The sequence below is a fragment of the Crotalus tigris genome, unplaced genomic scaffold (genome assembly GCF_016545835.1).
Source record: "Crotalus tigris isolate CLP2741 ecotype Arizona unplaced genomic scaffold, ASM1654583v1 scf7180000017987.690289119674:8195010, whole genome shotgun sequence".
Lineage (NCBI taxonomy): Eukaryota > Metazoa > Chordata > Lepidosauria > Squamata > Viperidae > Crotalus > Crotalus tigris.
This window is the reverse complement of record NW_024096758.1, coordinates 4,241,756-4,266,862: the sequence shown is the minus strand read 5'-3', so window position 1 is coordinate 4,266,862 and position 25,107 is coordinate 4,241,756. Positions and strand designations below refer to the sequence as shown.

The 25,107-nt window shown below is 38.1% G+C and overlaps 2 protein-coding genes across 4 annotated transcripts; one reads left to right on the top strand and one right to left on the bottom strand.

Annotated features, from left to right (window-relative positions):
- Positions 1–1,878: 1,878 nt before the first annotated feature.
- PBK (PDZ binding kinase) lies at positions 1,879–10,401 on the top strand. The gene is made up of 8 exons (XM_039346043.1): positions 1,879–2,097; positions 2,443–2,517; positions 3,359–3,452; positions 4,064–4,206; positions 4,900–5,069; positions 5,181–5,310; positions 6,511–6,684; positions 8,691–10,401. The coding sequence occupies exons 2-8, from the start codon at positions 2,457–2,459 to the stop codon at positions 8,894–8,896; spliced, it is 978 nt and encodes a 325-aa protein (XP_039201977.1). The 5' UTR covers positions 1,879–2,097; positions 2,443–2,456; the 3' UTR covers positions 8,897–10,401.
- Positions 10,402–10,591: 190 nt separating this feature from the next.
- On the bottom strand, positions 10,592–23,717 carry ESCO2 (establishment of sister chromatid cohesion N-acetyltransferase 2). Of its 3 annotated transcripts, none has more exons than XM_039346039.1 (11): positions 23,630–23,717; positions 21,815–21,874; positions 19,816–20,773; positions 18,854–18,917; positions 17,692–17,737; positions 14,955–15,090; positions 14,675–14,806; positions 14,480–14,569; positions 13,853–13,996; positions 12,356–12,537; positions 10,592–11,607 (listed from the first exon to the last, which is right to left on the bottom strand). In XM_039346039.1, exons 2-11 carry the CDS (start codon positions 21,856–21,858, stop codon positions 11,475–11,477), a joined length of 1,929 nt encoding a protein of 642 aa, XP_039201973.1. In that variant the 5' UTR covers positions 21,859–21,874; positions 23,630–23,717; the 3' UTR covers positions 10,592–11,474. The 3 variants fall into 3 exon arrangements, with proteins under 3 accessions (XP_039201973.1, XP_039201972.1, XP_039201974.1); XM_039346038.1 differs by lacking the exon at positions 23,630–23,717 and adding an exon at positions 23,517–23,551; XM_039346040.1 differs by lacking the exons at positions 10,592–11,607; positions 23,630–23,717 and adding exons at positions 13,459–13,570; positions 23,517–23,616 and having other exon boundaries at positions 12,357–12,537.
- Positions 23,718–25,107: the final 1,390 nt, after the last annotated feature.

Here is a 25,107-nt window from a genome sequence, read left to right as displayed (position 1 = left end):
TTTACAAGATAGGCTCAAGATACAGAAGGATCTTGACAGAATTGAACACAGGTTTTACACTTAGGCAGGAACAATAAAATGCACAGGTATAGAATAGGTAGTACTTGGCTCAGTGGTAGTGACTGAGAAGGATCTAGGTGTCCTAGTGGACAATCACTTAAATATGAGCCAGCAATGTGCTACAGCTGCCAAAAAAGCCAATGTAGTCCTAGGCTGCATCAACAGAGGAACAGTATAAAAAATCAGTGAAGTGACAGCACCGCTTTATACTGCACTGGTAAGACCACACTTGGAATACTGTGTCCAGTTCTGGTCACCATGGTACAAAAAAGATGTTGAGACTCTAAAAAGAGGGAAGAGCAACAAAGATGATAAGCGATATGGATGTTAAACCGTACAATGAATGATTGTGGAAACTAGGTGTATCTAGTACAGGGTTAGGCAACCTTGGCTCTTTTATGACTTGTGGACTTCAATACCCAGAATTCCTGAACTAGCCATGCTGACTCAGGAATTCTGGGAGTTGAAGTCCACAAGTCATAAAAGAGCCAAGGTTGCCCACCCCGGTCTAGTCTAACAAAGGACTAGGGGTGACATGTAGACCCACGTTTCCATAGTTAAGTTGATAGCAGTCAATAACTTGAGCTGTCACAGAGAAGAGGGGGTCAACATATTCTCCAAAGCATCTGAGAACAGGACAAGAAGTAACGTGTGGAAAATTATTAAAGAGGTTTTAATAGAATTTAGGAGAAATGTCCTGGCAGTGAGAACAATTGATCAATGGAACGGCTTACTGCAGAAGTTGTGGGTGCTCCAACACTAGAGGTTTTTAAGAGGGTAGACAACCATTTGACCGAAATGGTAGGGTCTCCTGCTTGAGCAGGGAGTTGAACTAGAACGGGGTCCCCAACCCCTGGTCCGTGGACTGGTACCGGGCTGCGGCATGCCAGCAACCGGTCTGCACAAATAAGCAAAGCCCCATCCATGGGATGTAGGCAGCACCCAAAACCACACACTCTCTGGTCCGTGAAAAAACTTTTCTCCACGGAATCGGTCCCTGGTGCCCAAAAGGTTGGGGACCTCTGAACTAGAAGACCTCCAAGGTCCTTTCCAAACCTGTTATTTTTTATATTCTACTTTTTGATAGAATTAGTACATGAACTTTGAAAGCAGTGGGATTGAAAAGCAAGACTGACTTCATCAATATCAGATTCAACCTATTTTCATTACTACTTGAGATAGAATACATTTATGATTGTATGCTTTCAAACATTTTGACTGCCAGCTTTAACCTAATCTTTGTTGAATGATTTGCTAATTCAACTACACAGTAACAACATAAATCATTTATTACATGGATATACAATACTGCTATTATATGACATTGACTCCCCCATGACCTCTGATGATTTCCTGGGTAAATCCATGTCGTTTGATACAGTATTGTGAAGTGTTTGACGCTTCCTTCCTCCGTTTTTTTTTTTTTTTTTAAAAACTTCCCATTCCAGTCAATAACCTTGGCATTCCTGGGGAATCTCATCCAAATACTAACCCGTCTTACTTCCCTTAGCCTTTTCGAATTGGCACTGCCATTATTTTATATGCCGCCCATCTCACCGATAAAGTGACTCTATTTAGCTCGGTTGTAGTGAGTAAACCAGCTCGAAATCATAAACTACTGTATGAGGTTTGATACTTCGGTACTGTTCTTAAGTGCGCAGGATTGGCGCCAATCTTTTCTGGTGCTTTCTTAATCTGTCTTCGTTAGCAACCCGTAACTCTTCTAGGATAATAGAAAATCTAGGACAGTAATCTTTTGGTCCATCTGTTGCAGAAACCCTGCTTTTCGTTCAGGTGCTGACTCCCCTTCTCCGATAATGCGCCGGCTGTCCACAAGACAGAGAACCAAGCCACTCCTCCAATTCGTTCGCGGCGTGTCCCGAACCTCCAATTGGTCCGTTCTCCTTTGCTCCGCCCCTAGTTAACGTTCTGTTTACGCAGCGCCAGCAGAGATTCAAACGGTGGCGGAAACTGCCGGGGTGGTTGAGACTGAATCGTATTGTCGTCTTCCTCGTTAACGGTGGCGCGTCTTTTCCCGTGAGATTTTTTTTTTATCCTGTCTCTTACCCTGCTAGCTCTGTCGTGAAAGTCTGTGCTTGGGGCCTGTGGACCGCAGAAAACAGCTTCTGCGATTCCTTGCACGCACTGAATTGGATGCTCCTCTCCTGGCGTTCAGTTGGGAAGAGGGAGACCCTGACTCTTAACAGTCTGAGAGGAGAGAGCATCTGGCCTAACCGCTGCTTTCCCCAGTTTGCAGGCCGTTAGTTATTAAATTATTTGATATATTTTATATTGTTTCTTATTATTAATAGAGAACCATTATTGAGTGGGCTTCCAGTTCTTTGAATTACAATTGAAAATTCTTCTCACTTTTTCCTGCAGAAAAATCATTAGTTATGGCTGCAGAAGCTGCTTTCAAGACTCCTAGTAAGCTAGAAGGAACAAGAAGGAAATCCGGTGAGGCTGTACTTAGTGAAGATGTGGGGCAACTTTAGGGTCATTGATTAATTTAACTTCATAAATTGGTCAATTTATAGATATAAGCAATCAAACGTATTAGGAAAAATTAGGTAAAATCTTTTAGATTCTGAGCAAGGCTTTTGTTGTTGAAAAATATGGTAGTACATGACTTAAAGGTGAATATAGCTCTTAGCACACAGTATTCCCCTCTGCAGAAGTGAAGAGCTCACATGGATTTGTACTGGAGGGGGGAATCTATGGCAGAAAATGTCTGCAAGAAAGTGGTAACTCAGCTTCCACCAGTAACATACAGTATTGCTGTTGGCAGAGGAGGATGCAATGAATGTTTGTTCTAAAGGGTAAGAGAAAGATGGATTTGGGGAAGGAATAAATTTGTAAATTTATTCTAAATGCTTCTTATCCAAATGTAGAATACAAGATTTTAGTATAAATTATTTTTAAATACAAAGGTTTGCAGATTTGGGACAGAATAACTTTTTTGTTTCCATGGCCATCACTTTATGTTGCTTCCTGCTTCCATGATAGTGAATGTGAAGAGAGAATGCTGACTCCAAATTGCCTGATATATGGTTGAAATTGAAATAGGTGGGTTTCTTTTAAAAAACAAAGTTATAGGATATATTCTTCAGAACATTCTTAGAGAAGCAGTATGATGTCTTTACATGTCAAAAATTCAAAGAATCGACATCAGATTGTGCACAAAATACTTGATAAAGTCTGGTCTTGGTTGCTGAGTTAGAAAAACAATTTTTGCAATTTTGGTAACAAAAATTTATTTCATATAGCATAAACAGCTTTTTTTTTTTTTACAATATAGGACAAAGTACTTCATCTACACTATCTATTCCAGCTTCTCCTTTCATGCGAAAACTGGGATATGGAACTGGTGTGAATGTTTACCTTATGAAACGGTATGTTATCTTAATTGATATATTCCAACATACTAAGATTTCTAAAACATCACAGCATAGGCCACTTAGCAAAATTGAAAAAAAAAAGTGATTTAACTCTGAGCCTACTAATTGGTTGTTACAAGCACAATAAATCTGGATTTTTCTGAAGTGTCAGATTGTCATGTCTGCTCTGCAATTCCTGCTTCTGCTTGTAATTTGTTATCAACTGTGTTATCCTGGAATAGCTCATTATGAGACAGGTATAAGCTTCAGTTAATTGTTGAACTTGAACCAGATATAGCATTGGCTTTGATGAATGATGGAGAAATATATGTTGGTTTTTTTTTTTAAAAAAAAACCCTAATAGTACTGGAGGCTCAGAAGAAAACTAATAATTTGCTTTCTGAAAGTTGAAGTATCAAAGGAAAGCTATTTTAAAATATTTGATTTCTTGGCAGGTAAAAAAATGCCCACAGTGCTTCTTATAGGGACTGAGAACTAATTCTCAGCAATGGTTAAATTGCTGTCAGCCATGCTAAAATAATGGAAATGGTATTTCATATACAGTAGTATTAGCTACTTAGTTTATCTATATACCCACTTTTTAAACTAAATCTCTTTTTTTCTAGGTCTCCTAGAGGGATCTCTTGCTCTCCCTGGGCTGTAAAAAAAATAAATACCAAATGTAACTCCAGCCAGCAAAGTATTTATCAAAAGAGGCTGAATGAAGAAGCTGATATTCTAAAAAATCTTCAGCACCCAAACATTGTGGGTAAGATTATGCAGGGAAAGTGGAAGATAGTTATTCATATTTATGAGCCTATTTAATTGAAGATTCCACGGTTCCACCTGGCTAAATATAGAGAAATGTCCTCAGGTAGATATATAAGCTGTACTGATGTAAAGGACTTGTCCTATTACAAATGAAGGCAAATGTAAGTATCCCAGAATTATGTTGCAGGATCCAATCTGGGCTGGTCACTGGGACCAGAGGTTTAGTCTTCTGAGCTTTCCGAACCTTGCTGGAGCCCTTCCTCAGGAAACGTCTCTCTCACCAGGAGGTGTGCTTTGGGCTATTCTGTGTGTGGGGTTTATTTGATACCTCTGTGTGTGGGGTTTATTTGATACCTACGCATAGAATAGCCCAAAGCACACATGTCTGAGAAGTTCCCTGAGGATGGGCTTTAGAATGAGTCCAAAAACTTGGAAGACTAAACTTCTCGTCCGTGACAGACCCAGATTGGATCCTGCAACAATTCCTATTGTTCTGTTAGTCTTTCTTAGGTACCATGATAGTTTTCTTAAAGCTCTTTCAGCATTATTTTGGAATGAATACTTGGATTGGAAAATATTTGGAGAATTATAAAAAGTGTCCTGGCCCATTTAAAGTTTGAATTACCCTGGAAATAATAAATGAAATGTTGTCTCTGGGGAAACTGACAAATTCTAAGTATGTGTTTTGAAGGGTTTCGTGCATTCATTGAGGCCAAAGATGGAAGTATGTGTCTTGCTATGGAATATGGTGGGGAGAAGTCCCTGAATGACTTGATTGAAGAAAGAAATGAAAAGCAGAAGAAACCTTTTCCAGCTGCCACCATTCTCAAAGTAGCGCTGCACATGGCAAGCGGCTTGAAGGTAGGCTGTAGAAATGGAATATGGCACTTTATGTGAAAGTTTAAGGGTTGAACAAAAACAGCAAAGCCTACAATTCCTTTGTAAATAAAATCCTTCTTTTTTGATTTTTAGTATCTTCACAATGACAAGAAATTGCTTCATGGTGACATAAAATCTTCTAATGTTGTCATTAAAGGTGACTTTGAATCGATAAAGATTTGTGATGTGGGTGTCTCTTTGCCTCTAGATGAAAATATGATGGGTATGTTGAATATTTAGTGTTCTTTTTTTTCTTTCACTGAAAATCAGCTTCAGTTCTTATTTCCGTCCACTCTACTAGGAAATGATGACCTCTGTGCTGTGGTGGTCATCAGTCAACTTTCCTGCCACACTGCTGAATCCTTAAAGGAATTCTATTGTTAAAGTCAGAGCTGCTTTTGTGATCTATTTTACAATGGACAATAAACAGTTTGGCCATCCTCATTTGGAAATAAACCAGAGCTGTTATGTCCATTTCATGCATATTTACTTATACCTGAAGGGAGAGCAAAATACTAGAGATCTGTGTGAAATATAGAAATATTTTTGAATATTGTTTCTTTGAGGTTTCTGAACTTAAACTAGAAAAGCAAAAAAATGGACCCAAAACAATGCAGTTCTTTCAGGACAGGAATGTAAGATAAATGTTCTATATCAGTGGTTCTCAACCTGTGGGTCGGGACCCCATTTGGGGTCGAACGACCATTTCACGGGGGTCGCCAAACAAGGCTGTCCGCCATTTTCCCCCCCTTTTCTTTGGCCATGCCCCTGGCGATGTATAAGTGGTTGGGGGTCACCACAACATGGGGAACTGTATTATGGGGTCACCGCATTAGAAAGGTTGAGAACCACTGTTCTATATAAATCAAGAAATTGGGATTGTAATATGTCTCTTGGTTCTCAGTGCCAAGCTCCCTTTTCTCTTCTTGGCTGCTTCCAGCTGCTGGAGCATATAACTCTTACAGGAAGCAGGAAGAGAAATTCTCATTCTAGAATTCTAATTTACTTCTCATGTGGAAAAGAATTGCAGTTGTAGGATGAGGCTATCCTCTGTAAGTATTCCGATGGATCTGAGAACCTGTATAGAATTGTGATTGGAGTTGTACGTGCTACAGAATACCATTTCCTCCAATCGCTTGTGCAATGGGCAGCTTTATAAATTAGTTAGATAAATAAATCCTGCTCATCACTATTGTGGCTATCAAGATTTTACCAAGCAGATTTTTTTCAGCCCTACTTGGTTTTAAGGAATTTTAGAAATGAAAGGATAGATTCTTTTCATAATGATTACTGTGACACTAACTGTTCTTGGCTTTCTTTTCCTTGGTTTTTACAGCTGCTTTAACATCATTGCTTCTTGAGAGAATTGCACTAAATCCTGAAGGTGGCTCTTAGTTTGTAACTATAATTTGTTTTTGTTCAGTGAGTGATCCAGAAGCTGAGTACATTGGCACTGAGCCCTGGAAACCCAAAGAAGCCTTAGAAAAAGATGGTATTATCACTGACAAAGCTGATATCTTTGCACTTGGGCTGACTTTGTGGGAGATGATGACACTTTCCATACCTCATCTTAATCTGCTTGGGGAGGATGATGATGGTGCGTCTAAATATTCTTCTTAATTTGGCAGGTGGGATGGTGGGATAACTTAATTTTATTTTTTGTTTTAGTCTCAGGCCTGCATTAACAGGGATGACATCATTGGGGTAGGCAGGCTAAAATGAGATGTGGATGAGATGCAGAATGTTACATTTAGCAGAACCTTTTTTACATCCATACAAAATGGCCAATTTGACTTTCTGGGAGAAAAGAAATGGGACAACAGAGCTGTCTGCAACTCACAAATTGCTCAGTCAGTGAATTTACTGGTAAAGTTAGCTGCTGAACCAAATCTTGTATGATCTTGGGGTGATTTTAGCCATTGAACATATGCCAAATATGTTAGAAATTTAATCAAGCATGGAATTTCTTTTAGTACAATTTATATTCTACCTTTCTGTCAACATGGCAATCAAGAATAATAGCAAAAAAAATAATATAAATATGTAAAATGCCATAAAATAGGTTAAGTCATTAAACTTGAGAAAAGCTTGAATAAACAGTCTGTGGAGATTCTCAATCCAGGTCATGGTTGTCCCAAAGATGCTTTTCAAGAGGCAACTGGACTTTCTTGTTTTTCTTTAAAGACATTTCGCTTCTCATCCAAGAAGTCTTTGTTGTCTGCATCTCAGACTGAAGCAGGAACCATTTGCGCTTCAGTTTGAGATGCAGACAACAAACTCATCCCCAACACCTACCCCTGTGTTCAACAGTGAAAGGGCACAGGGCAGAAAAAATCCTACAGAAAGCACAGCTCCACAATACAGTCCTTTCAGCAGTTCCAAGAAGGCTCCCCACACCCATATTCAGGTGATCCTGAAGACACAAATCCCCAAGTGGCCTCAACGACTCTGTAAAAGAATACAAATAACCAGCTGTCTGCAAGGAATATATATCCTTCCATCCCCCACCATCCAGTTATTGCTGAAGAAGCTTCTTGGATGAAAAGCGAAACGCCTTCAAAGAAAAACAAGGAAGTCCAGTTGTCTCTTGAAAAAACACCTTTGGGATAACCATATATATATATATATATATATATATACCATATATATATATATATGGTAAAAGGGATATATGCAGTGTTATCTTCATTTTAGATGTCAAAAGGGTCTGTCTCCTTCCCTCCCTCTCTCTCTCTTTCTTTCTGCCCTTGGTCTGCCAGTCCTCTTCCCCCACTTTCTTTCTCTCCCACTTCCCCCCCTCCCTCTTTCTCTCGCCTCCCTCTCTCCGATCTGCTTACCTGGCAAGTTGGCTTCAAGCTGTTCCCCAACAAGCTCAGAGGTAGGCAACTTCGGTTTTTATGACTCATGGACTTCAACTCCCAGAATTCCTGAGTCAGCATAGCTGGGCTAGCTAGCTCTCCTGCCCTTCCTGCTTCCTGCAGAGACATAGCAAAGGGAGGAGCCCCGCACAAAAAGCTTTTCAGCTTGTCGGAGAACACCGTGAGTCTACTCTCTTTTACACACATAGACAGAGAGAGAAGCAGGGAAGCACAAGTGCCTCTCTCTGTCTCTCTCTGCAAATGGCAGAGGAGGCTGGGAGCCACAAGGGTAGGCTCAAAGAGCTGCAAGTGGCTCCGGAGCCGCAGGTTGCCGACCTGTGCCATAGATATTTGCCCTCAAGACTTGGTTATGTGACCAGATATGGGGCTTCCACAAAGCTGGAAATTTGGCAAGATGGCTCCGTTGTTGAGGGTGGCATTTTTTAAATTTCCCTCCATTTTGACTGAATTTTGAGTTGTTAGGATACCTATTTTCATATATTTGTATTCACTGTTTTTGTTTTTTATCCATTGTGGTGCACTGCCCAAAGTTTCCTTCAATGAAATAGGCAAGTATATAAATATGATTAATAAATAGAACTCTGTGATCAAACCCTGGTCACTGGAAAATCAGCAATCAGTATTGTTTCTGGGCAGTTCTAATGTTGAATATAATCATTTTCTCTTAGCAATTTGTGATGGTTTCTTGAAAACGGCTTTTGACCCATTTCTAATATATTTCCAGATGCTTCTTTTGATGAAGCTGACTTTGATGATGATGCCTATTATGCAGCGCTTGGAACTCGGCCACCACTCAATATGGAAGAGCTGGGCCCTTCATATCAAAGGGCTGTTGAGCTTTTCTCCTTGTGTACTATGGAGGATCCAAGAAACCGTCCTTCAGCAGCACAAATTGTGGATGTTTTAGAGTCGGAAGAGTTCAAATATTAGCCATCCAAATCAACTCCTGCATCATATGGCACCTTTTCCGTTCTCTTCTAGAAATGTTTGTAGGTGCTAACATAGTTAGATTATGTGAGAATATTCAATACTTAGTTGCTAGTTCAAATGTATTTACGATTAAGTGGTCATCTGTTTCATTTTAAACTATTTAAATTGCTGGATTATTTTTTTAGATCAGATAAATTATCTCAGTACCTTTTGTTTTCTTATTGATAAGCTGATGTGAAAACATAGAAGAGGATGACTAATTCAGTGTTAATGTGCACGATTTGGATGTAAGTGAACAAATTCTCCAACTTCTGTTATGTTCTAGATAAGTTATATCAACTGAATATGACTCAGACATAGTCAGTATGAGAATTTGCAATTCATTCAGAAATGGCTGCACATGTTGTAAAGGTCAACTATTTGCTTCCAATGTTCAGCAATAAATTACTGCTTTTGGGTGATGTTACAAAGCCTCTCAACCTATTGGCTGAGATTACTGAAAACGTTAAGTGATCCCAACCATTTGCAGCATTTTTGCAGAAAAGCTTAGGGTTCTTTTCTAAGCTGTTTCTCATGGCATTTCAAGGGCAGCAGTCCAAAAATTATTTGGATTGCATTTCACATTCATTGGAACAGCAGAACAAAACTTGGAATGCTTTGGTTATTCTAGGTCTCAAAATTCAGAAAAATCATGAGTGATTTCACAGGGCAAGTAAGTTAGCGCTGGTATGATGCTCCTGCCAATATATTCCTAGTGCCTTTCCCTTTCTCCTGCCACCAATGCCCTTAGTTGCCACGATTGCCCTTAATTTTTCTTTTACCCTCCCACACCAGATCATTTGTGCGTGGAACAGCGTTTTGGTCTGTATCTAGAACAAAACTGCTTCACTTCATCCTATATATGAATCAAAACACCTGAAATAATGTTTTTTTGTTCAGGTGCATACCACATACTATAATACATAGTTGAAATTTTCTTGTATAAATCCAAATTCTGTGTGAAGGGCAAAACTGCAGTTTATTGGAATTACTGAAAAATTAAGGTAGAGATAAATTCTAGGATTAGTGGAAGGCATTGCCTTTTGTAATTATAGCACACAGATTCAGAAATGTTTATATCTTTAAGAATGTTTATATTTTTGCAAGAACAGTTGCTATATGTAGGAGCTCAAGTTCCTTTAGTGTAATGGAAATTGCATTATCTATATCAGAGGTCCCCAACCTTTTGGGCACCAGGGACTGGTTCCGTGGAGAGGTTTTTCTACAGACCGGAGGGTGCATGATTTTGTGTGCTGCTTGCATCCCACAGATGGGGCTTTGCTTGTTTGTGTGGCCCGGTATTGGTCCATGGACCGGGGGTTGAGGACCCCTGGTCTATATGGATAGCATCAGTTAATAGACAATTTGTTTTAGCTCGTTTTCCAGTTTTTCTAGAAAAGGACATAATAAAGAATTGCAATGACCTCAGATCAAAAACCCTGATTAATGATTCCAGTGCTTTGAAAGAAGGGAAGTGTGTGTGTGTAATTATTTGAAATGATGGTTTGAAGTGTATGCTCATATAGAGTGCTATCGTGGATATCTATAGAACCAGGCTGGCTATGAGATCAAATAAGTTAAATTATGCCATAAAGTTAAACTAAGGGATAGCCACCTATGGAAGAATGTTAGTATTCAGTAAAAGAGGCAACTTGGTAAGTTTGTATGTATAGATTGCACAATTTACTCATTTCTGTGTGGTAGCAGACAGGTTATTTTATGATCAAATGTGCATAAAGAGAACATTTGATCATGAAAGACTCAAAAGAGGAACTAGCAGGTCCTCTGTTTATGGTTAACTAGAGATGATTGATTGGAACAGTATATACATTTTGTAAACAAACATTTACTATTGCAGATACATATCAAAGAATGCTTAATACAGAAAAATATTTATTTGAACAGACTTGATCCAACAATGTTTAGTGCAAAATTGCAGTTGTTGTCAGACATAGTCTATGCAACTTCTGCAGTCGCCGCCAACACTTTCAAAGCTTCAAAAGCTAGTTTCGATAATGTGCTTCCATGAACAGGTGCAAAAATAATTTTAAAATTTTAGTTCATAGCAGCATTACAATACCTCTTACAGTTTATTTCCTCCTATAAAAAAATTATTCTAGATGTTGCTGAACAGCCATAGCCAATATAATCACTGCTAAAAAGTGCTGGAAATTAACAGATAGCTTAATACATTTTTCAACCCTGCTTATTCAGTCTCAGCATGAGTTTCTTTTACTAAATCTCCTCAGTCTGAAAGAAATCAGTATATTTGCTAGAATACACTGAAGGTAGTACAAAAAAGACCTAGAGCAATTAGGAGTTATTTTCTTACACATTCTAACACCAATTTTGGAATTTAACTTTCAGAATTAACTTTTTAAACAATTCACATACCAAATACATACCTGGTATGCTACTAACTCAAATTTACTTTAACACATTAAAGCAGAAAACAATGCCCTAACCACATTTTATAAAATAGTCCTTGCTGAAAGAGATGGGCTCATTAACTCTACTTTGCATTTGTACAAATCTAGTCTTAACTAATGAAATTATAAACAAGGAAGTTGGGTACTTGGCAATATTTTGCTGCAAATAGTTTCCCATCTGGTGTTGGATCTGAAAAGGCGATTTCATTGATGCTTAGGTAACAGCCAAATAAAAAAGTTTGCCTGGAAGAAAAAAGTATCAAAGCAGAATAAGAACCCAATTGTCCTTTTGTTTATTATATTTATTTAACAGTTCATTTAATAGTAATAGCTAATCATTTATTATATTCATTTAATAAAAGTTTAAAACTATTACAATATTAACAAATGAAACAGTCAAAAGAAATCATCTTTATCCAGTGCTCAGCTGAATAAAATGGCAAGTCCAGACTAATTAAAGGAAGGCTGTTCTCAGCACTCTGCTATATATGAGACACGTGCAACCATGCCCCTAAGATTGGCTCCGTTGAACAAGAGTGTATACTTTTTATAATTAGCTGAAAAATACTTATATTCCCAGAAAAGAATATAGGTAGTCCTAAACTTATAACAGTTCATTTAGCAACCCTTCAGTTACAACAGCTTTGAAAAAAGTGACTTATGACCATTTTTCACACAACTGTTGTGGTGTTCCCCATGATCATGTGATCAAAATTTGGATGCTTTGCAAATGGGTCATGCAACCTTCTGACAAGCAAAGTCAATGGAGAAGCCAGATTCACTTAACAACCTGTCACTAACTTAACTGCAGTAATTCGCTTAACAACAGGGGCAAGAAAGATCATAAAATGGGGCAAAATTCACTTAACAAATGTCTCAATAACAGAAATTTGGGGCTTAATTCTGGTTGTAAGTCAAGGACTACCTGTATCTGAAAATAAGACGTCATATGTTACAAAATTTTCAAACTGGACCCAGACTGCTTCTTTACCTCATCACATCCACCAGACGGCTAGCAATGTGCTTCCTCTGCATCAGGCTGAATACCCAGATTCGGCTAATCCCGCAGTAGACCTTTTCTGGCTTTGTTGAACAACACCAGGCACGCTGATGCTCTAGGCTGTTTTTAGTAGGGGATCCCACTGTTGCGGGCTCTGAAAGCACTCGGAAAGCCTGTACAAAAGAAGAGTTGCTTTAAACAGTACCTAACTGATATTAAAGGATGGATTACAGGACTTTAAACTTTTTGCGTCCCAAATTTCATATGGCATATGTTGGGCTGCATCTACCAAAGTATCCTAACTCTTTATGAATTGATCTACAAGTACACACAACTATTAACAAATTATCTTCATGACATCTTCACACAGTGATAATGAATGTCACAAGTTTAGATAACAAAATGTTATCTATGTTAGAGTCATAATTCCCTGCTTCTTGATTATTGTCCAACACTGCTTGAAATGGAGTCCACAACTGTTCTATCTTTGTTAAATGCTCTTAAGAAAGAAGCTCAGGCAGAGATTTTACTAGCACTTCTTTTGCTCCAGTGTTTTGCAGACTTTTTAAAGGAATGATAGGAAGTCATCCACTGAAAAAAGGCTCACTATCTGGATTAAGATTTTCATGTTCCTTGCAAGGAGAGAGAGGGAAATGGACTCTTGAGAACTTGCAGGGAAGCTTAAGTGATTGCTAATGAGGCTGCAAACTCACCCCAGAATAAGCTGCCTCCAAATCTCCATCCAAGGTGTGGATTTGGTACTAAGCAACCACCTTTCTCTTCCTATCACATATGGAACAGAGGATAATGCAAGGATCCAAATAAGAGGTCTTCTTGCATTAATGTAAAAACATACACAACCTTTCTTACTAGCTTCAACAGAAAAAATCAGTAGATACTACCTCCCCCACAATAAGATGGTTACTATAAGGAACATTTGTCCCAGAAAGATAACCCTACCTCTCGGTCAAAGAACTCTTGAATATGGATAGAGTAAAATTGTAAAGATTATTTGCCCATCATTATTCACTGATACTATTAAGGTAAAGTTCAAAGATGTTGATCACAGCAAAGGATCAGATTTCTTAAATTACCTTCTATCAGGTACCCAGGTCTGGTTTCCCAGAGAAATGGGGGCAACCCAGAAATAGCTGCAGCATTGCTGTAAAAGCGTAGCCATCTCTTGAAAAGAAACATTCCTTTGGACTTAAAAAAATGATTATTTTCTGAAACATCTGAAGGCAGGACAAGAAGCAATAGATGAAAACTAATCAAGGAATAATTGAAATAATTAGCATCTTATTGTTAAGATTCTATTTTAAATAAGGTTTAAGTTATGTTTTAAATAAAAACAATATAAAAGGATCTGATTCAAACTACTGAACTTGGTCAACACTATATGAACATTTCTGGGCTTGCCCACCCATTTCAGAACAAAGGTATTTCTTTCAGACATAGATTTTTCATTCAACAGTACCAATTACTTACCTGTTTGACTGGCTCAGCAATTAAGCAGCCAACTATCTTTTTTTCATTGGATACAAACAAATATGTTTTAGTCTGTGATGGATGAGTCTGTACCACATGTTTGAAACCAAGTTCATTGTCTACAAGTTTGCGTATGTCATCAGCCTACATAAGAAAAAAACCCACAGTAATTTAGTTACATAGTTGTCAACAGGCAACATTTCTAACAGCAATTAGTTATAGAATTATAAAAAGTGCATTTTTTGCTGGAATTCTATTTGGCCACCAAGATTTTTGGAAAGCAGTAAGCGTTGGATAGTTTGTTAACACAAAAATAGCTGGCTGGAAAGTTGCTCCTAAAAACTGAACACAAGCTATTTTGTTTATAACTTTTTAAAAATTCAAACCATGCAATATATTTAGTAATAAAAGATAATTCCTGAGATTATTAGAAAATGGGAAAATTTTCTTTTGTAATTTCTTAAATTACAAGAACATTTAACTTGGGCTGAGAGTTATTTATCATTTGGGAATACTGTATACGTACATTTTCCCCTCAAAATGTAAGAATTATGGAACAACACTGGAACTGATAAATAACTTAGACAAAAAAATAGAAACAAAGTTAGAAAAACTCTAGTACAGCACCTTTTTGATAACATATTTTGGATCATTCTGTAGAATCAAGATAATTTTTCCATCCCAGTATTCTGCAACTACATGTTCATTCTTCCAGCTCTACCAAAAAAAGGCAAAAGGAATATGGAAAAAGATTTAGATTAATAAATTTAGCTATGAATAAAAAAAGAACAAACTCTATGGTATATCTAATTTCTGTCTTACTGTATATTTTATTCCCTCAATAAATCTTTGATGATACTGGACATGATGTGCTTCATCCTCTGGGTTGGCAGCTGAATAAACCATGCCACATGATTTGCAGATGGTGGCACCAATATGTTTTTGACCAGCATCCTGTAAAGGCACAGAAGATATTAACATGTCATATTGTCCAGTCTAGGATATTAGGAGAGACCATTTAGCACTTTAATATACACATTCAGAAACAAAATGTGGCATGTCTATCAGCTTTGTAAATGATGGCTGCAAGAAGTATACTCACAATGATCATTTGATCCTTCAAGCCTTTGGACAATACTTTTGCCTTCTTGTTGATTTTTAGTATGGAGGGAGACTTCTGCTTTACTGGACTTGGTTCCACATGTGATGATGGTTGTTCATCTGGAAGAGTCTGTAGACTGAAACAAAGATATTTGCACCTTACCAATAAAGATTCATAAAGAATATATAGGTATTTCATTTCTTAAGACTAACATTAATGAATACGGCTATAAGCACAAGAATTTTCTCCCAGGAGAAGCCATCTTAATTTTGAATACTGAAACATGGGATTTTACATTTAAGAAATCAGTCCCACTAGATCTTGCACTCTTTTAGATTACAAGTCCCATTCCTTGATATTGGCCAGTGCTGACTAGGGTAATAAGAATCAATATTTAAAACGTAACAGGAAAATAACAGATTGCTTACTTGCTTAACTCAATGACATTGTGAACATGAATTCTAGGTAATCCTTCTATATCTTCAGTTCAAATACAGGTAGCCCTTGCTTAATGGTAATTTTCACCGTTAATGTGTTTGTAAGTGCCATGTCACATGATAGCATCACTTGGTGATGGCAATCCTGTCAGTCCCCATTGCCATTGTTACGTGAGTATCACGAGTCATTTAACAAGGATCACTTTCTGCTAGCTTCCCACAAGCAAAGTCAATGGGAAAGCCAGCAGGAAGCTGCAAGGCCCAAGTGACTTGCAAGCAGACTGGTGGGCAGACAAGTGGCTGCTGCTGTGTGTAGCACGAGCAAAGCTGCAAAAGAGGGGGGGGGCTGCTACAGAGTGCGGGAAGGTACTGTGGTATAGTACAAACATGACCTGGCAGGTGTGTGCTATAGAGTGCAGGAGGGCAGCATGCTACAGGTGTGATCTCATATTCCATAACTGGATTCTCAGAAAAAAAAATCAGCAATACTGGGAACAACCTGGAACGTTCCCTGCCAACTTTCCCATTGACTTTACTTATGGGAAGCTGGCAAGGAAGGTCACAAATGGTGATCATGTTACTGCAAGACATTGCAACCATTCTAAGTGTAGGCCAGTCATGTGACTATGGGGATGCTGCAACAGCCAAAATTTCAAAAACTGATTGTAACTATCACTTGTTCAGCACTGTCATAACTTCGAACATTTGCTGAATGAGTGCTTGTTAAAAGAGGACTTCCTATACAATGTTCCTGTAGCTATTTCTTCTATTTCATTTTTACAAATCCCATGACCCAGCTTAGGCTGATATGCACAGTGGCCAAGGGACTGAGGTTGATCAGAATTCCAATAGGCACTTCAATTCTAGTTTAACACTCTAATATAATGGCATTATAAGGAAGAAGGAAAAAAACTCTTAACAGCTGCCCTACAATTAATTTTTTTAGCATATTTTAATTGGTTGTAGTATAGTCAGTACATGGGCAGAGTATCATTTTAGTCTAAGGAATAGCAAAGTTTTTATCGCAGTTTGAAATATTTATATTTTATTTTTAAGCAGAAATTCTTTACAGCCAACTAATTGCCAGAATTTTGCAACCCAGATGTGCTATGTCTTTATAATATTAAGACAGTACTGCTCTCTCTACTTTGAGTGATTAACAAAACCAAATGATGTAATAGTTAATACAATGTTCTATTTGTTTTGCCCTCAATAAGCAGGCTTTGCTAGTCCTATGAGCTTAAACTTCAGTATGGAAGCATAACCTGGTGCATAAGCAGTTCCTCAGATGTAACAATTTGCCTATTAGAATTACTCAAGGACAATAATATTCAGCAAAGAATCTTTGTCCTTTGGTAACTGAATTGTGATGCCAACAGCAACTAATTAGGTAGCAAAATGCCATGACTTATTATTTCAAGATCGGTATAATTTATGATGGCAGAAATTTTCCATAACATTGCAGGGAGCCATAGAAATAATCTTGGAGAAGGAAGTTAGAAGTTATTACCTCAATAACAGCTGCTGAAGCATAGGCTAGCTCTGAAGTGTTTGTTTGGTGTGTTTGTGTATGGAGGAAAGGACAAGAGAGTATAGGTCCTCGACCTACATCCATTTGATCAGTGTTCAAAATTATGACGTGCTGAATGAATGGTGATCGTGAGAGTTCTGGCTATCCAAGCATCCCTGAGATCACATGATTGCGATATGGCTGCTTAGTAACTGGGTCACACTTGCAACCAACTACAGCACCCTGCAATCATACCATCACCATTTGCAATCTTCCTTGCCTGCTTCCCCAGAAAGTCAATTGAGAGGCTGGCAGGGAAGGTTGCAAGACACTGTGCTTGTTTTCCCCCATTCTTTGTGTTTGCATGGCACTGACCGCTTGTGCACCTCTGTGCAATCTCCACAATCCTCACTGTGCCTCCTTCACATCCGCCCAACCTGCACTTCTTGTGCATCCCTTTCCATTTTCCCCAAACCTCCCTTGCACTACCTCATTCCTTCCCTCACCCAGCCTGAGATTTACCTGCCTGCTGGCCTAGGACTTACTTCTTGCTGTCTTCCAGATTTTTATGTGTGAAAATGGAAGCTGACTTGCTCAATGTCTGTAGGATTTGGTTAACAATGATAACTGCAGCTTGCAGAGATTGTTGTTGCTAAGTAATGTCATTATGCTTTACAACTACATTGCTTAGAAATTCCAGTCCTGATTGCCTTAAGTCAAGGACTTAACTCCACAGGAAATTCTTCATCTGCATTATATAATTACCGAGAATATTACAGAACTGACGTACCTTTTTTTGTTGCTGGAAAATGTTCTGAATAAAGAATGGACATTGTCTGCCAAAAATAATATTGGAAGAAAAAAAAGAGTATCCATAAAATTTATATCCACCCATTTCCATTATTCATAACACTGTGCTCCAGATCTTAAAAGGAAGAGCTTAAGCTTAAGAACTTAAGGATCAATATAGCTTGACCACAAAATATTATATAAATATATATGATGCGTTAATATTTGGTGGTCAAGCTACATTGATCCTTAACTTTAGCTTAAGTTTTATATACACACACACAGATACACAAAGTCATAAGCCTGCTGGATTCCAAAGATCACTTATATCAAGCTTTTCTCCTGCAGGAGATGGACACATAGATATCAACTACCCTCTTGAAATTTAGGTGTGAAGGAAACTAGGTTTTCATGCCAAAGTAATAACAAGGTCTGAAGGCAATAGCTAAAAATATCCATTCTGGTCACACCAGATAATATACAAGACCTGGAAATAGCTGACCTTGTTCCGTCTGATCAGATTGGGAGAAAATGATCTTTCAGATAACCTGATATATATTGGACCTTAAAAGTGGCAATTGGCACCATGAAATGCACCTGGAGGCCAACTGGTAAACAGTGAGGTCACCACCTCTGAATGGGGGATTACAATTAAGTTCAGAATCAAAGATGGTATCATCTGGCCCACAAATCCAAAGCCATTGTCTTGGAATAAATCATCCTCAATCTATTTCTACCCATCTAAACACTACTACCTGGAACTGAGTTAGGATTCCTGTTACACCATTTGCTTGGCTTGGTCCTGAGACATATAGCTGTGAAGCATAACTATCTTGATAGTGAACCCCATGCCAACAGATGATCTGCTCCAGTAGATTCATGTAGAAGGTAGGAAACAGTGGAGAAAACAAGAGGCTGGAGTACTTCACAAAATAGACATCTCAGGGCAGATCTATTCTTTCAGCCCTCAGTTGGAACTACCCCTGCGGGAAAAAAGGGAACTACTACGACATGATGCTTTCTATTCTAAATCTGTGGTCCAGAATAACACTATCATCAATGGATGCTGAGAGTTCAGTGAGGACCAGGAATGTTGCACTCCAATCCTGGTCCCTATAAATATTCATAATCATTGTTTATAGGATCAACCATAAATAACTTACTGGAAGAGGCAATCTTATAATTGTTTGTATTGTCAGATGGTTTCTTTGAGATATCGTCCAAAACCTGTCAAAAAAGCAACAACAACAACAAAAAGATTTTTTTAATACAAACTGAAGTGTCCCTCAGTACCAATTCTATTGGATCTTGAACCCTACGGGTTATGAAAATATATATTTTGAAAGTGGAAAATTAAACTATAATTAATAAAGTCAATATAATGTATTAAATTACTAATGAGGCAAATGTCATAAAAGGCCATTAAACAATCTTTTAAAATTGTATTCATGACTTCCAACAGAAAATAATTCATGGCCTGATCAGGAATGGGACATTGCTGGATAAAATTTTCTATTTACTTATTTTACAGAGTCCTCTTTTTTCATTCCAGCTTCTCTGAGAAGCCAGTTAATATTGTTTGGTAATAAAAACTAATAATTAACTCATTTAACAAGAGAGCAAGTTCAAATATTTTTAATGGTGATGGATGCAATATGTAAGAGCTTAAAGGAACATGAATGGAGCCATTGTTTTAGATAGCGCTCTAGTCCAGGTCAGGCCTTTCAAAAAAGTTACCAGAAACCCGAGAAAGAATTGTATTTTAATCCAAAACAGCTTGTTGACAATAATCCAAGTTGCTATATTAGTGAGATAATTATATGGCCTTTCCAAATAAATCAGTCAGTTTATCCAAATTATAACCCTCAAGGGTCTTCAAGAAACAAACCCTGTCTTTATGCTAATTTGACAGAACATGCAGGACTACAAATCAAATAATCATTGAATTAAGGAATTTAATCTCTTCTCAATCAAACTTACTAGAGGGGTCTGCAACCTCGACAACTTTAAGACTTGTGGACTTCAGCTCCCAGACTTCTGGGACCTGAAATCACAAGTCTTAAAGTTGTCAAGGTTGCGGACCCCTGTGCTAGACAAATTACTAATATTTATAAATTACGCATACCTCTTTCCTGGCATCAGTTTCTTTCTGAGCTGGGGACTCCAAGGAACCAGACGGAGAAATTTGAAGAAGCCCAGAATTTGGCAATGATTTCACTTCACACAAAGGGTCCTTAATATGACTTTTATTACATGTTAGTGTCTTCTTATCCTTAATATCAAGATTTTCTTTTGAGGATGCATCTGCTTGGTTTTCTTTCCTGCCAGTTTTAGCTGCTTTACTTTCAGAAGATAAGCACATTTTGGTATTTGTGAGAAGATTGTCCTGCTTCTTGCTTTCTGTGGTATTGTTAACAAATTGGAGAGATTTTCGTGGTGAAAACAGCTTCTTAGAGTCACCGTTCCCCCTCTTTCCAGTGGCAAAAAATGCTGCCCCTGTCTGGAGTCTTAACATAGGTTTGAACTTCATGGTTAGAACTCTGGAAGGACCTTCTATTTTCTTTTCTACAGCATAATTTTTATTCTCCTTCCCCCTAGGCTTAGGGACAGCAATTTCCATTTTAGCTTTTTTGGTATTTCTTGATAAGGTCTTGGCCTGTTTGGAAATAGCTAAGTGCTCGGAAGTTTTAAGATGTTGCATCTTGGCCTGTACCACTTCTGTCTTGTTAGCAATAGGTAAACTTGCGTAATCGTTTCTGGAATTTATATGACACTCCTTTGCTTGTTTTCTTTCCAATATACTTTGAAATATATTTCCTTTACTGTAAAAGGAATTGATTGGCACAGTGGAATTATATATAGTGCCAGACACCGGAGATATTCTCTGTGGGAATGCATTTGATTTTACTTTTGGTACATCTGCTGTCTGCAGTGGTGAAGTATTAAGTTTCTCCAAGCTGGTTGACTTTTCAAGAAAGTGCTGGCTTTCTTTATCTTGGAAACTAGGTTTTTTTGTTGGAGATGCTTCTTCAGTGAATTCCATCCTCAGTCTTTTCACTGGAGTCTCATTTACCAGCTGTAAACTATGAAAAGTACACATTTGTTCTTTACCTATCTCAGAACTAATTCAGCAACCTTATTGTATTATAGCTAAAAAATAACATCTTACTTAAAGAGTTTTCAATCTATTACATTAAAACAAAAATTCTATTGAATGTACTCTTTTTTTAAACCGAATTTGAATTAAAAACATCACTGGGTCTGAGGCATCTTAACATTGTTCCTTTAAATGGGAAATGTAAATTTAGTTCAATTTTCGCCTTCTTAATTTGGACAATAAAATATTAAATATAACGAAGAATCTATCACAGTTTAATGTGCTTTATGTACTTAACAGTAGATGACTTCATATACTACAATTCTGATTTGTAGTTTTCCAAAATAAATCAAAAGATTTATATATTCAAAAACTAAAACACAGATCACTGAGACTAAAAAAAATTATTTTAAAACTTAGCTTTCGTCAGCATCTGCTGACATCGTCAGAGTTCTAGCCAGGATTGAGAATCACGTTCTTATAGTTTCTGCAACACCAAGCGTTTGGCTAACGACTTTTGTTACCGGTCTGTTCAGCTCCCGCCCCCCTGTAGTTAATTGCTGTGTTGACGGCTGTTTAAATTTAGGCACCCTGCTCCTCTCCTCACACCCTGCCCGTGTGGAGTGTGTATTCTGCCGTGTGCAGTCATCTCGCTGCTTTAACGCCAGAAAAGCAGCGAGTTTAGTTTATTTTAAAATGCTTATAGTAGTAACAAAAAGTTCAAGAGTTTCTCTGGAACAGTCTCCTGTGAAGTTCATCTTGTCATCTCCCTGAGGGCATTCAGGAAGAGGAAAAAACAGGACTGTTCAGAAAGCATTCAAACAGATTCAGCCATCTTTGCTTCTATTTTTGAGTTTGTTTTATCTCTGATTTGTTGTTTTATTATTCTTTAGTTTTTATGCTTGTTGTGGATATTTAAAATTATTTTCATTTATATTGTGTTAATCGATGAGGATTGATTATAGTGAGATATAAATAAAACAAATAGAAATACAGTATATCCTTATGACTGGCTTTTAAAACTCACCTATTGTAACAGCGTTTTCTTTTTCTTGGAGTAACAGCTGCCATACTCGGAGTAAAAAGCCTATTATAAGTTACAAATGTATATTTTAGAAAGTGCATTTTTTTCATTAGGCAATTTAAAATGAGCAAAGCTGGCACAAGAACCTGCATCTCTAACTTGTCCTTGCTTGCCTTTTTCTTATGCCAATTTATCCTGCCTTCATCTACAGAGTAGCAGCTAATTTGGTGTATTTATCACTTCTTCTAATAGTGGTTCCAACATACTTGGTTAAATATATAGATAGGCATGCCAAAAACAAATTTCAATGGTAAAGTGCCTGCTCTGCAAGCATAAGATTTCAGCTTTAATCTCTGGCATTGCTACAGATGGTGAAAAAATCTAGGGAGAAGCCAGCATCATTAAATAAATCAATAACCTGATTCCAAAGAAAAAAAACTTCAAATGTTGTAGATATTCTTCCATTCAATATATATTGAACAGCAGCTTTTTGGCAGAGCATGTCTTCAAACCTTCAAGATAGGTTTGAATATGACATCTGTCTGTAAGCTTCAAGGACCAGTAGAAGACATTACGCCATGGTTCTCTTGAACCTTGGACAACAACACTCTATATTTCCCAGCTGTCATAGCTGTGGTTGAGGACAGTGGGAGCAGTGGGAGTTGAATACATATAAAGGCATTGCTGGGTGAGAAGGATCAAGATATTAGAATTCTCACAAAAACTCTTGGAAAGTCTTATTTTTTTCCAGTGTACAGGTAATTTTTAAATTACAACTGTTTGTTTAATGACCATTCAAAGTTACAATGGCAGAAGAAAGTGACTTATGACCATTTTTCAGTTATGATCTTTGCAACATCCCCATGATCACGTGATCAATATTCAGATACTTGGCAATTGGTTCATATTTAGGCCATTATGTGTCTTGAGACCATGTGATCTCCTTTTGCAACCTTTTGACAAGCAAAGTAAATGGGGAAACCACCTAACAACCAGGTTACTAACTTATCAGCTGCAGTGATTCACTTAACAACTGTGGCAAGAGAGGTCTTAAAATGGGGCAAAACTCACTTAACAAATGTCTCACTTAACAACACAAATGTTGGGCTCAATTGTGGTCATAAATCAAGGACTACCTGTACTACCCACTCGCCTAATGTACACACTATTTATATACTAAACAAAATCAGACGAGTATATATTCATGTCATGCTGCAGAATTAATAATAGAATGAGATTGCAGACCAGAGGTGCTCAGGGCCTAATGTAAGGCTATCAAAAATATTCAATGACTCAGCACCCTGCCTGAGCCTCTGTCCAGCCTACATTTCTCCCACCCCCACCACCTCACAGCCTCATTTTCTTTATGCAGGCAGGTTGGCTTACTGAGAAGCTAAACCGAAATTTCCTTTCCTGACCTTTTTGAGGAAGCAAAGTCAAAGCAACGAGAAAAAAAAAAAGCAAAGAACGTGAAGATATTTTTATGAAACTCGTGATCTCTGACCGGGGTTCAGAACTCCCCAGATCTCTTCCCAGATCTCTTCCCACTTTTTCAAGGCGATCAGGGCTACAAAAATCCGGAGGGCCATTACATAGCCACAAAACGGCAAAGCAGTTTTTTGTTCCCACCCACCGATCATCCGGATTTTTGCAGCCCCGGTCGCCTATAGACTTAATGGAAACAAATCAATAAGGTAGTACATACTCCTTAGTAATTCTCAGCATTTCCTTTTCCTGCCCGTTTCCTTTGTTCCAGTCCCAGCTTTCTTTTCCCCCATACATAAAAAGCCGATCTCTGATCACCCCTCAGTACATTACCTCAGTCAGGAGAGAGTGGGGAGAAAAAGAAATCCCACCGTGAAATACCTCCTATCGACTCAGACACTGACTGCGCCGTTCGAATTTGCTCCCGCGCGCGCCTTAGCTCCCTCTATTTCCTATTGGTCTGTTCCTTAACGATAATTGGTTAAATTGCTAGCCAATGCCTATGCTAGCCCACTCAGAAGCAATGTAAGGATCTCGGCTCTCGCAGACACTTCGCCAGCATATTAACGCTGAATGGAGCCAGCTACTGTAGTATAGTAATAAGAATAGTAAAAGATGTTTTGGATATTATTTTTCGGTCTTCTAATTCAGTTGTATAAGTAATTCCGAAATGAGTAGTATATAATCTTGTGCACTACTTCAAATCGGTAGTAGCCATGCTGAATGGCAACAAGCTGATCATTTAGACAAGAAAAACCAAATGCACAGGTATAGTATAGGGGGTACCTTGCTCAATAGTAGTAACTGTGAGAGGGATCTCGGAGTCCTAGTGGACAATCATTAAAACATGAGCCAGCAGTGTGCTGCAACTGCCAAAAAAGCCAACACACAGTGCTAGGCTGCATTAACAGGGATAGAATCGAGATCACATGAAATATTAATACCACTTTACAATTCCTTGGTAAGGCCATGCTTGGAATACTGCATCCAGTTTTGGTCACCACGATGTAGAAAAGATGTTGAGACTCTAGAAAGTGTACAGAGAAGAGAAAGTGTACAAAGATGATTAGGGGACTGGAGGCTAAAACATGGGGAACGGTTGCTGGAATTGGGTATGTCTAGTTTAACGAAGAGAAGGACGAGGGGAGACATGATAGCAGTGTTCCAATATCTTAGGGGCTGCCACAAAGAGGGAGTCAAGCTATTCTCCAAGGCACCTGAAGGCAGGACAAGAAGCAACGTGTGGAAACTAACCAAAGAGAGAAGCAACCTAGAACTAAGGAGAAACTTCCTGACAGAACAATTAATCAGTGGAACCTGCCTCCAGAAGCGGTGAATGCTCCAACACTGGAAGTTTTTAGGAAGAAACTGGACAGTGATTTGTCCGAAATGGTATAGGGTTTCCTGCCTGAGCAAGGGGTTGGACTAGATGACCTGCAAGGTCCCTTCCAACTTTATTATTATTATTATTAAGCCAGCCAATTGGCTTGCCTCATTATACTTAGTGGTAGTGCTACCATTTTTTTTGTGTGTGTACTCGCTTGCTCGGTAGCAAGTTCATTTTCAGTATGTGTTTGTTAAATAGTAACCTCCTGTTTAATTCGGCCTTGATTCCTCTTATTCCTCTGTTTGGTATTTTTACCCTGCTTTTGTAATGCATATGTATAGTAGACCTCGAGTTACAACAGTTCGTTTAGTGACTGTTCGAAGTTACAATGGCACAGAAAAAAGAGACTTATGACCATTTTCCCCACAAACCATTGCAGCATACTGTGGTCATGTGATCAAAATTTGAGTGCTTGGCAATTGAT